The sequence below is a fragment of the Epinephelus lanceolatus genome, chromosome 15 (genome assembly GCF_041903045.1).
Source record: "Epinephelus lanceolatus isolate andai-2023 chromosome 15, ASM4190304v1, whole genome shotgun sequence".
Lineage (NCBI taxonomy): Eukaryota > Metazoa > Chordata > Actinopteri > Perciformes > Serranidae > Epinephelus > Epinephelus lanceolatus.
In genome coordinates, this window is record NC_135748.1 from 42,926,056 (window position 1) to 42,942,970 (window position 16,915).

Below are 16,915 nucleotides of genomic sequence, written 5' to 3' on the forward strand. Positions count from 1 at the left end.
ACTCCGTACTGTGATGACGTGTTGATCTCCCAGGTAACGTGAGCAGTGAACGGTTACTGGAGGAATTTGAATCAAATCCTCAACTCTGATTGGACCGCTAAAAAGTGGGCGGGGTTAATGACCGGCTCGATGCGGAGCTTTTTTCATTAAATCTTTATTGACATTACAGATAACATAAAAACAAAAAAGTCATTATAAAAATATTAAACAACGACAGTGGTGTTAACTGACTGTGAAGTTTCATTTTTAAATACCGAAAATAAAAGTTAAGTGTGGCTACATTTAGATTTATAAGTATGATACAAGTGTTACATTGACAGCTATTTTAGATCATTGTCTTTAGATGAAAATGGTTATTAGCTTTAGTTACATTTTAGTTATTTTTGTCCTTCATAGTTTTAGTCAACGAAAATTTTAGATATTTTAGTCGTTAAAATTTCAAAACATTTTAGCCAAAAAAAATTCAAAACATTTTAGTCGAAAAAATCAAAATATTTTGGGTTTTTTTGTTTTTGTTTTGTATGTTTTATTCAGTCATCATCATCACATACAACATAGGAACATACACACATTTTCACAGCAACAACTACAATAATAATCATAAATATAAACATTCTAGGTAACACACAAAAAATGCTAATTAATATATGATGGTAATGACTGAAAAGGTGTAGGCTGAAGCATAATGCTTATATTTGCCTACCCTACATAAATCCTAAATTAAGCTACCCATCAAACATCATTTATAAGAAAAAAGAAAAAAAAAAAAAAACTATTCCAATTTATAATAATAAATTTTAGTCGATAAAAATATAAAACATTTTAGTCAAAAAAAATTCAAAACTTTTTTTTTGAAAAAATTCAAAACTTTTTTTTTGAAAAACAAAATCAAAATATTTTAGTTGATAAAAATTCAAAACATTTTAATCAAAAAAAAAATTCAAAACATTTTAGTCCTAAAAAATTCAAAACATTTTAGTCGAAAAAAAAATTCAAAATATTTTAGTCGATAAAAATCCAAAACATGTTAGTTGACAAAAATTCAAAACATTTTAGTAAAAAAAAAAAATATATATTTTCGGTAACAAAAATATAGAACATTTTAGTTCACAAAAATTCAAAACATTTTAGTTGAAAAAAAAAAAAAAATCCAAACAATTTAGTCAAAAAAAAAAAAAAAATCAAAACGTTTTAGTCAATAAAAATCTAAAACATGTTAGTTGACAAAAATTCAAAACATTTTAGTCAAAAAAAAAAAAAAAATCAAAATATTTTAGTTAACAAAAATATAGAACATTTTAGGCGAAAAAAAAAATCTCAACATTTTAGTGGAAAAAAAAAATTCAAAACAGTTTAGTCGAAGAAAATTCAAAATATTTTAGTCAATAAAAATCCAAAACATTTTAGTCAACAAAAATTCAAAACATTATAGTTGACAAAAACAACATATTATTTCCAGAAACTTGTAATACAAGATGAAGTTTCATGGTGATCTCTATTAGTTTAAAGTTTGACCCTACTGACCTCAGGGTGCTCCCTCCCCTTCAGCCAACATGGAGTAGAAACCCTTCGAATTGAGTGCTAACATTTTAATGATAACCGGACAAACTCCATCTGCTGAGGAAGATCATGCAATATGATTGAAAGTTCCAGAATAGCTACTAAATGGGCCTTATGGCGGGATTACGTTAATTCTCAGAAACAGTGAGATATGAAATCCAGACATTGTTTCCTCACACATTAATTAGACCTGCAGACACTTTACGGCCACTTTGTACTGTAGAAACATCCTGATGAGATCTGTCATTTTACAAGACACCTGTTCTTGTTTTGGAGGATCGCCTACACATCAGCAAACAGGTTTTCCTTCCCAATACGGACAGACTGCAGATTAACTGTGAGTGAAAGCCTTCATGGTAACGAGTGCTGAGAGGGAGAACATCATCATAAGTCAGACTCTGACAGCTCGGTGTATAGGACAAGGCGGGGGCGGAGAGATCGGAACAACTCCTCTGAGAAATGTTGGCTAATTGTGATAATGTGTCTGAAGCTGTCAGCAAGACGTGAGAGAGAAAAACGTCGGCAACAAGAAAACACAAATGCAGCATTTCTGAGAATTACATCTCAACGTGTAACCTTTGTTCAGCAAATTTGAAAAACGACGGGGGAAATTTTTTACAGACGTTATTGCCCCTGACAGCTCTGCTGAAAAACCCAGTGAATCAAAGCTGAGCAGAGATAATTATATCAGACTGTTGGGTGAAAGCAATAAAGACTAGATGACCTGAAAATGGGTAGACGAATGTAAAGTCTGCAAACAGTCTTCGCGTAGTCGAGATTAGACTCGAGGGGCGTGGGGGGTGTCTGTTCATAAACAGCATCATCATAATGTGAGGGAGGAGAAGAAATGGAGAAATAAGAAGCTCATTATCAGCCGACTGCTCCTGAGCTGCTGTCACACTGATCAGGATGGATTTAGTCAAAGAGTTGGAATCAAAGGGCAGAAACCTAATCAGCTGTTTACACCATGTACCAGCTCCTGAGGCGCACACGGACAGGAAACAGGGTCGGACAAGAGAGCAGAGAAGAAGAAGAGGAACAGAGAGGAGGGAGGTGGAGACAGGAGGAGAGAAGAAGATGGAGGAAGGTGAAAGAAAGTGGAGAAAGAATAGAAACATGTTAGACAAAGGACGGATTTGGGGAAGTGGGAGGAATGAAAATTTGGAAAACCAAATTATGATTAATTACACTACTCGTAAGTAATCTGATTACTATAACACTTTACTGCCCAACACTGTTTTTAAGTCATTCCAACTCTTTCATAATCTGACAATCTGACAAACTAAATTAGTTCAGTACATCCAACATACTTATCCAAAGGTTATGTTGATATTTAGTGGTCAAACTATTTTATTTCAGATATTCTAATGTATTTATTTCAGTCCATCCTATTAAAATGTGTCAAAAATGTTTTTCATTTTCACCAACTTCTTAAAATAAGTTGTAAACTAACAGAAACATGTTCATGAAACCTACGTCATTTTTTTTTATGCTGATAAATGTATTCATTTTAAGAATTATCCACTGAATCATTTTTAGAGTGCACTCTAAAAGATAATTCACAGGTTCAACTTTAAGACAAAGAAAAGTCTGCACACTTCAGCTCCCGTTAGGTGCATTTATTCCACCATCCTGGAGTGACGTTTCAGGCCACAGGTGCCCTTCTTCAGGTTCAACTTTAAAAAATTAAAGCATGTAATCTGCACAGTTTGCATGGATTTTTTTAAGTGGTTCCAGTTTGAGTTTTATAAGTTGACTGAAATTTACTAAACTAATCTGACAAACTCAGTTTGGTACAATCAACACTATTTGCTTGACCTTGAAAAATTTTACTGAGTTGAACCAACTTAATATTTATCTAAATGTTGTGTTGATATTTAGCGGTCAAAATATTTTATTTACGATATTTTATTTAAGATATTCTAACTTATTTATTTCAATTCCATCCCACTCAGAAATGTTTTAATTTCAACCAACTTCTTAAAATAAGTTGATATAACTAATAACTAACTGAAACACATTAATGAAAGATACGTCGTTTTTTTATGCCGAATAACATATTTATTTTAAGAGTTATCCACTAACTAAAAAAAAGCATTAACTATATGTTTATTTATTGTCTATCTACCCGTGTATTTGAGTTTTATAAGTTGGAAAATGACTGAAATTAACTAAACTAATCTGACAAACTCAGATAGTTTAGTTTAACCAACATGATTTGCTTTGACCTCAAAAAGCTTAATCAAATTGAACCAACTTAATATTTATCCAAAACTTGTGTTGATATTTAGAGCTCAAACTATTTTATTTAAGATAATTTAACTTATCTATTTTAAGTCCATCCTACTCAAAAATGTTTTGATTTTAACCAACTTCTTAAAATAAGCTGATGGACTAAAACATGTTGATGAAACAAATGTAATTATTTAAATGCTGAAAAACTCTTATTTTAAGAATTATACACAAACCCCATGAATAATTTTTTAGAGCATAGTCAGAAAAAAGAGGGGAATATTAGTGTGCAAGAACGGAAAGAAGCAGGTATGGAAGAGAGGGATGGATGATGTGAGTGGTGAAGACGGGGAAGGAGGGAGTAAAGAAAGAGGTGGAGATGGAAGGATGGGTGAGTGGGAGAAGTGTGAGATGAGAAGAGGAGAAAGTAGGAGCCAAGAACGGAGGAGGAAAGAATGAAGGAAGGAAGTGTCAGACAAAGCGCGAGAAAGTGAAAGAATGGGGGGGGGGAGTAGAGGAAATGAGAGCTGAGAGGCAAATGAAGAAGACGAGCAGCGAGAGAAGGAGAAGAGAGTGGGAGAGGGAAACAAAAAGAGACATGAAGCGAGGGAGAAGGAGGGAGAGGTGGGAGACGGAGATTAAAGGGAGAGAAAGAATGAAGGAGAGATGCAGGATGACTGGTGAATAATTGCTGGTGAGAATACAGCAGCTCACCGACACTCAGCCTCTCCTGCCGCCGCCGCCGCGTAGCTGCAGGGCTCACAAACATCAACAGCAGCATTAAAAATAGCAGCGATTATTTGAAAACAGGCCCGGGGAGAAGTGTTTTTACAAATTATAATTCTCTACATTTGTTTCATCCCACTGGGAGCCGCAGACGGGCGGGCGGGGCGTGTCACAGCGCGACAACCCAACGTGGGAGAAACTTTGTGTTTCTGGCGTCTGATCCAGAGTGAGACGTCCTGACGCCTGATGAGCAGATCCACCCCAAACTTGATTTCGAGGGTTTAAAGATTTCTGTGACCCCGTGACCTTTCCTCTGGAGTCACCATCTTCTTCATCTCAGAAACGAACACTGTGATAACAAGCATGATCATCTGGACAGGAATTCTAATGTGACCTCCCAGGTGACCTCCTGACCTTTGTGCTGGTCATTTGTCTCCACAGCTACCAGCAACAATTTCAGCCTCTACACCAAAAATATAAACGGGAGAATACCGTGCTGATTTCTGAGCACATCAACACTCTCTAGAGTAGAAACTCTCTTCACCTATGACGCTTTACAATCCGCCCTCAGCAGTGATGTGCATCCTCACTGTGACCTCGTCACATGTCCACGTTTGGTCATGGACTTTCCACGTCCACATATGACGTCCAAGGTACCCTGGGTGTGTTGGTTGCTGACGTTCTGGGATGCCGTGTCAACTTCAGCCTGTTACATGCATTGTCTGTTTTCAAAATACACTTCTGGTTTGGTGCGGCATCTGCAGTGATGCGGGCGCTGTGCCAGGCTGTCGTGGTTCAGAGGGAGCTGAGCCAGAAGGTGAAGCTTTTGATTTACTGGTCCATCTCCGTCCCAACCCTCACCTATGGTCATGAGCTCTGGGCAATGACTGAAAGAATGGGCGCCTCCTGTTAGAGGTGTTCATGACACGTCCCACTGGTAGGAGGCCCCGGGGCAGACCCAGAACACGCTGGAGGGATTATATATCTCATCTCTCCTGGGAACACCTCAGGGTCCTCCAGGAGGAGCTGGAAAGCGTTGCTGGGGAGAGGGACGTCTGCTGACCCCTGAAACCCGGCCCCGGATAAGAGGATGAAAATGGATGGATAAATAGACACAATCAACAATCAGCACAGTTTCAAGATTAGAGTCACCAATTCAGTATCTGACCAAATGTCTCCCCTTCTGTTCCTGAGATATGACGTTAAAATGTGATGATGTCACAGTCAAGCTGACCTTTGACCTTTTGACCTTAATTATTTTATCCTGTTAGACATTTGTGTCAAGTTTGGTCAGAATTAGTGAATGAATTCTTCAGTTATGGTCAAAAACATGTTTTGTGAGGTCACAGTGACCTTTGACCTTTGACCAACAAATTAAAATCAGTCCAAGTGAACGTTTGTGCCAAATTTGAGGAAATTCTCTTAAGGCATTCTTGAGATATTGCGTTCACGAGAATAAAGGAGATGAAGTCACAGTGACCTTGACCTTTGATGACCAAAATCTAATTAGTTCATTGTTGGTTCAAGTTGATGTTTGTGCCAAATTTGAGAAAATTCTCTCACAGCATTCTTGAGATATCACAGTGACCTTTGACCACAAAAATCTATTTGAGTCCAAGTGAACATTTGTGTCAACGTTGAGAAAAAAATCCTCATGGTGCCCTTGAAATATTGCGTTCACAAGAATGAGATGGACATGGTCACAGTGACCTTAACCTTTCACATTTGACCACCACTTTCTCATCAGTTCACACTTGACTCAATGTGGATGTTTGTGCCAAAGTCCATGAAATTCCCTCAAGGCCTCCTTGAGATATTGCATTCACAAGAATAAAGCAGATGAGGTCACAGTGACTTTGACCTTTAACCTAATGATCACCAAAATCTAATTAGTTAATTTTTGGGTTAAAGTGGATGTTTGTGCCAAATTCGGGAAACTCCATCAAGGTGTTGTTGAGATATCATGTTCAGAGAATGTTATGTACAGACGGACAATGTGAAAACATAATACCTCCGGTCACGGCTGTTGTTGGTGCAGAAGCATAAAAACTGTGCATAATAATGAGGCTCCGCCCCTCAACACTGTGGTTAGATGTAGTCATGAAGAGAAACAGCAGTGGTGGATTTTCACATTTAATAATAGACAAAAATGTTCTGTCATTCTTTTCTGTACATCAGTAATTACAAGTTCAGTAAGCTATTATCCTCAAGTCTTACACGTAGGTTCATCAGCTTCTAGTAATGCTTGTTCGTCTTTACACTGCGTCTTACATACAAAATATGCTATGTACTGCAGTCACATTTATAAAAGCCTGGAGAGGTTCGCCATAAATGATTTTTAAAACCATTCAACAAATGCCATTCACAATACTTTCTCATTATTTACAAAAAAACAGCAACTGCTAAATTATACATATTAACAAACTACTTCCTCAGTATATATATAATGCCACTATACAAAAGAGAGGCGGAGAGAAAGAAGGAGGGGCTTTTACAATGACCTTATTCTGATGCTTTAACCTGTGTACTAAAGCTTTTAAATACAGATTAATGCTGCCAGTGTCGGAGAAAGAAACTCTACTCGTACTGTGAATATTAGAAGATCTCCAGTAAGTTGTCACACTTTATAAATATGTGTTGTTGCTGTACATGTTTATCGGTTAATACAGAGATTAATGAGCTGAAATAAGGCCGCTGTAAAGTTTAAGTTACCCTATAAAGTTTGAGGCTTGGAAAGCGGGGCGACTCTTTAATCTGACGCAGGTGCGGAGGCTCGGTGGCGCACAGGGTTCCTACACGTTTCCCTTCACACACACTCCCTCTCAGATGTTTTCAGCAGCTCGGGGCCACTTCACACTCTGCCGGCTCCAAATGGTGGCGAGAGGTAATCATGTGGAAAATCTGAACTTTAGGACCCAGGAATCCTGAAATGTAACATCAGAGCGGCGACACGCAGCTGAGCTGGTGTTTACCAACAGGCCCGGGCTGAGACAGGACTTAACCTCAGTGAGCCCGGCTCTCTCTGACAGGGTGAAGGTTGTATTGTGCTCTTAGGTTTGGATTTGTCACTTGGATGGGCTCTCGGTCAGGACGCCGGGACGCTCGCGGGAAGAAGGTGCTTTTAAATAAACACTGTGGAGTTTAAACTCCAGTCACTCCCACACAGGACGCTTCAGATATGCTGTTTTCAGATGAGCAACTGTGACCAATCAGAGACAGACTGGTGATGTGTTTTTCCACGACACAGCACAGTAAATAGACCCTTTTACTGTTAGTAAATAACATGATGTTTTTGGTGGGCGGGGCTTGGTTCAGACCTCCGCTGGGGGCCTTTCACGCAGCTGTGACACGGCTGAAGGCTATCAGTAAACAGTAAAAATGGCTGATGTCCGTAAGAGTACAACTTCAAACCACAGAGATTTGGTTCAAAGCCAGTTGGACAAAACGTGATTTCCCTCCAGTCAGCAGCACAACGATTTAACAGACGTCAGGATCTGAGGGAGGAAACAGTCGCAGGTTTGCTGCGGCTCCTTTAAAGCAGGACGTTACATTTATCATGATCAAGGTTAATGTGACGATTTACCCAAGTTTAGACTTTGGGTCGTCCTGTCAGGCCCCACCATGGAGGTCTAATTCAGTCCCGCCCTAACAGGTGTAGAGGACAGTGAAGGAGACGTCTGCAGACGCCCACACACACCTGAAGAGACGTCTCATCAGTCCAGAATAAATGAAACCGCCTGTGTGGGCGGAGCCAGGGTCAAAAGTCCTGAATAACTTCTGAATGCGGAACTTTTTTTCCCCCTCTCTACATTTTCTTAATCACTTCTGAGACCGTGCGGAGCGGCGGTGTAGGAACCCCGTGTGAAGCTGCTGACGACAGATTCGGGTCAAATAGTATTTACAGATAATAGAGTTTGTTTTTCAGCCTGCTGCTGATGCTGAGATCTGAATGTGAGACCGGCTTCACAGGACGAATGTCTCAAACCATGGAGGTAAGAACAAACGTCTGAGATCCAACTGTAGACGCTATCAGACCCAGGATCTGCTCGGCCGCTCCGACCATCAGGCAGAAGGAGACGAGGGTTTGCATCGTCCGGGCCGCAGACGTTACATCTTTCTCAGCACATCTCCAACAAGACAAAGCGGCTCTTACACGGCGTGACCCCGTGACCTCGCTTTAACTGTGCTGTCTGTTGGCCGCGCTGTCACCGCCGGCCACGCAGGGACTGACGACAACAGGCTGCTGGCGCGTTCACATCGCCTCCAGTGAGCTCCAGTTTACAGATTTACCTTGGCTGCACAGGTGAGTTCTCATTTTACATTCATTTACACAAGAAAACAAAACACAATCTTCATTCTGTGAGAAATTATTTCTACAGTACATCTGACTCAGAGCAGATTCATTTCTGACCTCTGCTCTGAAACTAAAGGAAACCTGCAACACAAGACGACAGCAGTTACACAGTTTGTCACTGAGTGTTGTCACCGCTGGGAGCAATAAAGTTTTGTTTTAAAGGAAAGAGAGTGTCGTGGAATTTAATACTTCATCTACAGGAAATCAAATATGTGAGATGTTGGCTGATCTCAGAGCTGCTGCTGCTGCAGAGGACAGGGACGTAGTGCAGGTACACCTCAGGTGTTACAGTGTCAGGAACACGTCACCTGTCAGATGAACAGGTCATGTGATTTTTGCAGGTCACGTTTACTCGCCTCTCGTCTCCGTCAGCTCAGGGTCACATTCTCACTCAGCTGAGTCGCCAGAAGAAAATGTTGGCATTGTATGTTTCTGCAGACTGTGATTACGTTACATTTGTATGTTTCATACAGATTAAAGTTTCTAAAGTGACATAACTTAGGAGCCGACTTAGGGGTGTACGATGTTTTAAGTATACTTGATAAATCGCGGCTTGTTTCACATGGGATGTATAAAATGACTACATCAGAACACTCCTCCGACCATCCAGACCACTTTCTCTTGAGCGATAGTTTGTGAGCAGGCAAAGTGTGTTTCTCATCTGCAGAGCTCCACGCTGTTAACGTTACGATTTAGTTGCATTTTGCGACCATGGAGCACCACTGTGATTTACAGTAATTATTAATATGTGAACAGGAGAGCTGTCAGTTTGTTTCCAGCTTACAGCGAATAAATCATCACGTTTTACAGCACCACAATAACAGTTTGACTTAATGAGATTAATAATAGCGTGAACTGAGGAATCATGTGTTTTTGTATCTCCACACCGTGATTATTTAGACGTATTTTTCAACCATGGAGCACCACTGTGATTTGCAAATGCTATAAATACATGGACTGGACAGCTGTTAGTTTCTTTCCATCTTATAGTGGATAAATCATGTCTAACAGCACCACAATAACAGTTTAACTTAACGAAACGATAGCGTGAACAGTGTCTTTTTACCTGCAAAGCTCCAGACCGTGACTATTTAGTTGCATTTTGCAACCATGGAGCACCACTGCAACTGCTAATATGATTGAGTTATGGTCCACAGAGCTGTTAGTTTGTTTCCTGCTCACAGTGAATAAATCATCACACTTAAAAGTGCAGCAGGGACAGTTTAATTTTGTGCTAACTGCTAACATCTGACTGTGGACCGGAAGCTTCAAGTTCACAGTAAAAACATCAACACTTCCTGCCTGAGATGAGCCGGGTGCTTCAAAATAAAAGCAGCAGTGGTTCCGTTTCGCTTTATGTAATTATACCATCACTTTAACTTTATTATAACAGCACTTTATTTAACTTTATTGTAACTGTCGTTCATTTATTAATGTTGCATTTCAGTAGTCTATAGTAAGTAGTAGCCTAAAGATATGGCATAATTATTTTTAAACCATGTCACTCAGCTCTAAGCTGAGTTTGTCAACAGGAGGTGGAGGGGATGTCTGATGGTGTGTCACCTGGGTGAGACGCCTGCCGAGCTGCAGACTAGGGATCACCTGAATGCTTCAAAGCTTCGCCATGGTAATCGCCGTTTAAAAGCAGTATTTAAATGCTTCATTTTCTTATATACAGCTAAAGATATATTATCCCAAAGATCCCATGAATCAAGAGATAGTTACCCAAGTTTTGTGATTCAGACTCACTCTTATCTAACAACAGTCAGCAACAGTCCAGCACTACTGAAACTGTGACAGTTTGACCACATGTGACAGGCTGACAGATATACGCTAGCAAGACGTCTAAAACGTCAAGGGTCTGGAATACTTTCGATATTTGCAAAGACGACTCCCAAAAATGTAGTGTCAGGTAGTGCCAAAGGAAACGGGTACGTCACAAATCCCCAACAAGCTCACCTGAAAACGGTCACAGCAACTGTAAACAGCAAAGTTTTCTTTTTCCCAGCAGCTATTGTAGCTTACGTTACTGCGACCTGCGAGATGACAAGGTGGCTCATTTTCATGTGTTTTTACATCCTTATTTCTTATTTATCCCACAAAGATTTCTCACTGAAGCTTTGATTCCTAAAAACTGTTAGACAGGACGGCCCTCCTGCAGACCAACAACAACACAGCTGCGATTTAGTGAGTCATTCAGAGTCATTTATGTGTTTCCAGCTGCTTTTTAGCCCCAAAATGTGTTTTTTTTAGGGGTCTGTGGCTGTTGTTGCAGCAGGGAGGGTGCCATGAAAAGTAGTTGTGTTTTTCCGAGACACTGCTGTTTTTCCAGTGTGTTTGCTCCCTTAAAACCGTGTATTTCAAGCCAACACATGATCTTTCTCTAAATGTAACCTAATGTTTTTTGTGCCCTGACCCCCATGTTAACCACAGTGCTATTGGAAAGTATCCGCGACATATTAACATGTAAATTAACATGTGTCTGTGATCTGCAGAAACGCACAATGCCAACATTTTCTGGTGACTGGGCTGTTTCACTCCAAATAATTCTTCATTCTTGCTTTTGTTTTAAAGCTGCCTCGAGTGTCAGATGAGTGTTGATCAAATCTGCGTGTCCAATGAATTAACACCTGACACAGGTGTGAAGCAAACAAAAACAAAAAAACTGTTCAACAGAGAATCAAAATGTGATTTTCAGGCTGAAGAATATTGTTGCCTTCCTCCAGCTGCAGAGCTTTGTGCATCCCAAAAATGTTCCTCCCAACAAGATTTTTGGAATTGAATAGCACCTCAGAGCGATGGTTGGGTTCCTGCCAAACTGAACCATAGTGTAGCACAAAAAAACACAAACAAAAAAACCAACCTTGTGCAGACCTGAGAAGAAGCCGAGCGGAGGACGACTGCTCTGATGGACTGATACAGTTTAATAAAGAGTTTTATGCATCTCAGACGTGAGGAAGATTTTCTTGCAATTTGTAAATGACAGCTTAAACTTGACAAACCCAGCCCAGACACAATTGTTGGAGAAACTTCCTCTGCTGGAGAAAAGAGCCCAAAAAAAAGCCTGATAATGCAGAGTCTAAGTGAAGTGCTTTCACTCCTGTGCGAGGAGAGCTGACTCCTTAACGCTCGCCGGGGTCGCTGAGTGGAGTTGTGAGCACATCCAGCTCTCTATAATTACAGAATGTCAACTTTGTTCATGCTTTCTGCTCTGACCTTTTCCCAGTGCTAAAAGTGTGCCCTTTAACCAGACGCTGAGCAGTTCTAGTATGCTGAACACATGTGAGAGCCTGGAACTAAATACGACGCATTCTTTAGGGCAGAATACGAGTTATTAAATTGTTCTATTACTGTACTTCTGCGAGGGCGGGAAGTTAATAACTTGGCAAGGGAAGAGGAGATATATTTTCTATATCGGTGCCTTCAGCCGGAGACCTGCAGGTGTTGTAGTATGCAACTCATACTTTACAAAGATGACCACTTTAGACTTATTAAAGCCTGCTGTGATGTTCGGTGCTGCAGGAGAGAAGAGGAAGAGGCACGCAGAGACAGATCTGACACACTGATGCCCTCAAAACACAACATTACCTGTGACATTTCAAAGCAACAGCTCTGTTTCAAACCAGCAGTTTTCTGTTTTTGCTTTTTTGTGTTTTTCATTCTGTGTTTTCCCTCATTTTTCCCAGCTGACACAAAGGAGTAATGCTTCTTTAAAAATGGACCAGATAAGGGCTGTGGAGAGAGAGGCAGGTGAAGCAGATATAACGGAAGGAAAAACAGAAAAAGCAGCCGCCTCACACATGGCGCCCAAAAACAGAGGAAGCCCAAGAGACCAGGCAACAGGAGAAAACGTTAAGTGCTCGTCTTTCTGTGTTTTAGAATCAATATGAGACGTGGCCAAATCAAAAGTCCCATTTATCAAACACTGTTAGTTTAACATATGTGTGTGCTTCATGTTCAGGTCGTCTGCCCCGTACAGTTCATATGTTCAAAGCTCAGCTGTAGCTGCATCAGTGTGAACACAAATGTCACTGCGGTGGCGGGGGCTAATTAGGCCGCCGTAGATAGCTCAGAGACACGGAACAATCACCATCGAGCGGCGGGGAGAAAGCAACGGGATTTCTGGCATCGAGGAAGGGATATGCGCTGCTTTTGGGGACACGTGAGCAGCAATTAGAGGCGATGGATTTCTGAGGCAACGATCACAAAGGATGCTGAACCGTCGCCCCGGCTCCTCTCACGCACACCGGCCTAATCACTCCAGTCAATCAGACGATCTATAGGAAGCCTGTTTCACATGGGCTCGAGGTGCTGCGCTGCCAAAGGGACAATCGTTAAACACTGGAGGGTTTTCTCACCGCCGGCTGCGTGTAGGCGCCGTGCGTGTGCACCTGTGTGTGCGCGGCCGCTGGCTTTCAGTGCAACTGGAGGAGTAATTAGCTGGAAAAGTTTCAATCGGCGCTGGCTCACGATCCAGCCAGCCAGCGTGGATGACATGTTGCTGCGGTCTTGTTTTGTACTCGGACGCGCTGCCAGAGAGGCTGGAGAGGTGGTTGGCTGCGCAGCCAGATGGCCGCAGAGACAGAGAGAGAGAGACGGGTGGAGACAAAGCTCCAGACAGGACACAGAGAAGACAGCGGCGGACGACACAGAGGCCGATTAGAAATGTCACAGACTCTTTCGATGGGCTTTGGCTGCACGGCCGGCCTCCTACAGCAGATCCTCGTTAAAGGAAGACTCAACATGCTGTTAGCTTGTTTGGAGGCCAAACTGTGCAGGACTGCGGCGACAGCAGCCCTCAGTGCTGAGCTGTGAACATGACAGCAGGCGACAGTGGGCTACAAGTGATACAAGGGCCTGGAAAGTTGTTATTTTGGAAGTGTGTGTGTGTGTGTGTGTGTGTGCGTGTGCGCGTGTGTGTGTGTGTATGCATGCGCAGCTGAACGTTTCCACTTTGTTCCTGCCTTCAAAATAAAACCATAAAAAACAACAATAACTTAAGAAGTGAAAACGAGGGTTGCAAAGTCTCTGGATTTTTCCAAAACTACGAGACGAGGATCTCTTCTAGCAGCAAGCCGCGGCCGCCTCGACTCTAACGAGGCGGTGTCGACAAATGTAAAATGTTTTTTTTTTTTTTTTTTTTCTCTTTTCTTTTCTGGAGGGGAAGGGGTGATGTCAGCACCCGCTCCGTCCCTCCCTCCCTCCCCTGCTCCCCCGCTCTGTGTCCAGTTTCTGTCTCTCAGTTCGTGGGGACCCAAAGTTCCCGTCGGAGGAGAGGGAGGGGAAGCCCAGTCCGCCGGACGACTCGGCCCCTCGCCAAAATGTTCCAGTCCTGCTTCCCAGCATGCACCTCTCCCTGCCAGAGCGGAGCTGGCAGGAGTCTCTGAAGGAGGAGGCCGAGGCGGGGGGCTGATGGGAGAGCGTCGGGTGGTGGGGTGGTGGAGGAGGACGGGGGGCGTGGTCAGATACAGGTGGATGGCTGTGCAGTGGGCTGCTGTTTGCGGTTCCTCAGACCTCCGGACTTCTCCTTGTAGCCAACGCACATCTGCTGAGAGACGTCCACCAGCGCGCTGGCCACCGCCAGACCTGCACACATGCACACACACACACACACACACACACACACAGAAACATCACAGTCAGGTGAAGGTTATGGAAAGACTGATATGCCACTCATTTCTTATTTTGTGATCCTGACATACCAAACAGAGCACTGAGATGGGGACCCGACACAAATCTCACGGGGAGTGGGTGGGTTTAAGTTTTGTTGCAGGTCGGAGCAGACGGTCTAAAAATAAACTGTGAGTCCAAGGATTTGTTGGAATACAACAAAATTAGCGCCTCTCCTGATCAGCCATCAAATGCCTGCCCTCTCTATGCGTCTTTCTTCAGGGTGCACTTGACAGCGTGCGGGATCACTGACCAATCACAACCAAGTTAGTTAAACTTGTGCTTTTGTCACAAAGTGCTGCAGGGATAATGTTTCCTGCAGGTCGACCCTGAGGTCAGCGTCGATTTTAGATTATTGCAGAAAATAAACTCTGTGACAAACAAAAAGAAACTTAGAGGTTTTGTTCAGTAAAATAATCGTCACTATTAAAGGTGCAGTAAGAAGCTGACGCTGGGCTATAAACAAACTACACCTTGGTCACATGACTTAACATCACCACCACTACGAGGCTGTAAAGTTGTGTTCACATGATGACTCCTGTTAGCAGCCATCTTTTTTAAAAATGATTTTGTACTTTAGCAGTCTACAGTGGTTAATATAGATCATGTATCGTGATGTGACCTAAAAATATCGCAATATTATTTTTAAGCCATGTCGTCCAGTGCTACATTGGCTTAGTCGTCGAGAGGTGGAGAGATGATGGATGGTGTGTCACCTGGGTGGGACGCCTCACTTCGCCCTGATAGTTTTGTGACTCGCTTTTTCTAACATCAGTCACCTGCCATCCAACATTGACCGAACGTGACAGGCTGACAGATTCGCTAGTCAGATGTCAGAAATGTCAAAGGTCGTGTACAGTTTTGATATTTGCACAGATGAAAAGTTGAGTGCCAGAAAACACGGATCAATATGAGATGTGACCAATTCAACAGTAACAGTGTTAGTTCAGTGCAACCGTCTTTTTTTAAGACACATAAAAGCTTCTAAATTCACAGTGAGGTATTTACTGACATTGTTTATGTCGTAGAACATAACATGAAAGTCCCTTCAGACTTTTTTTCAGACATCTAAACAAAAAGCCCACTGGCTTTAAAACAAGGGAACAGGAAGTGCTAAAATGCTAAAACTAGCTGACTCTGTGGGTAGTGTCGCGGCTGTAAGATGGTGGTTTGCTTTAAGCAGCTTAAATCTTGGAAAACGACTTGTTTCACAATCAGAATCTGATCATTTTTTCATCATTTCACCCCTGAATTATTTCACCCTCATTCAAGTTAGCAGAGGGCTAAACAGGAAGTTAGCCAGCTCAGCCGGTCCAAGTCTCTGATGTGCTCGTGCTCCGCCCACTCTATGAAAGATAATAAAATAACAACAAACAACTAACAATAACCACCTCTGGACTCGTATTTACCTTAAAACAAAATGTATTTTGTAAAATGTGTGTATGTATAAAATGTATACAGGTTATAGTTGTAATAAATACATATGTGATTACATCATACTGTCACATTAGGGGTCGTACGCATGCTGCGTCTTTAACCGCCTGGGAAACACGAGGCGCTGGGTGCTACTGTTGTGTCTTTTCTGTGCTAACTTTCAGGAGCACGGCGGCAGGTCCCATAATCCTGTAAAAAATGTCTGCACAGGATTCATATGATCAATGTGTGATTATATTAGAGGAGGTTGATATGACCCTAAAATAATATCAGGATATTTCATGATGTTTGTTCCTCTTCCATCAACAGCAAACTATGAAACATACACTGGAGCATGTGACTGCATTTTTGGTTTAAACTTCTCTATGTCAGTCTCCTTCTACAAACACAAAGCCTATTTAAATTAAGTGTGTAAAACTGACACACACACACACACACACACACACACACACACACACACAGGTGGTGAGATCACAGACTGGCAGTGCAGGCAATCATTTACTTATAGCACACTTCATTAACATTTATTAATACTCTCTGAGCCATGAAATTCCAATAAACCCCATTTATCTCCAATGATGGATGCATTTCCCCCCGATCAAGTGCACACGGCGGAGAGTGAAATATAAATCCTCGGGGGAAAAGCGGCGGCGGTATCACTTCCTGTGAAATCAGGCTGCAACTATTAGCTCAACTCTCCGCCTTAAAGCCAGCGCAGGACGGTTCACAGCAACTGAACGAGGCTCAGATACAAATCAGAGGTAATGTATGGCGCTGACCTCCTCTGGGCTGTTTGGACAGTGAGGAGGACGGCCATTTTGGAACATGCTTAACTGTAAACAGATGTGCTGCGAGGTCGTGACAGCAGTCAGAAGAAAACTTAAGACGAGACCCTCGCAGGCACGAGGAGACGGTGGGAACACGGCTAACACGGTCTCA

General features: G+C 42.1%; 1 protein-coding gene across 2 annotated transcripts in view; it reads right to left on the reverse strand.

Annotated features, from left to right (window-relative positions):
- Positions 1–12,769: 12,769 nt before the first annotated feature.
- Positions 12,770–16,915, reverse strand: part of atrn (attractin) — a 225,786-nt gene continuing 221,640 nt past the window's right edge. For both annotated transcript variants that reach the window (XM_078175381.1, XM_078175380.1), the window contains exon 29: positions 12,770–14,458. In XM_078175381.1, the coding sequence (XP_078031507.1) occupies positions 14,334–14,458 (125 nt within the window). In that variant the 3' untranslated portion in view covers positions 12,770–14,333. The remainder of the gene's footprint in view (positions 14,459–16,915) is intronic.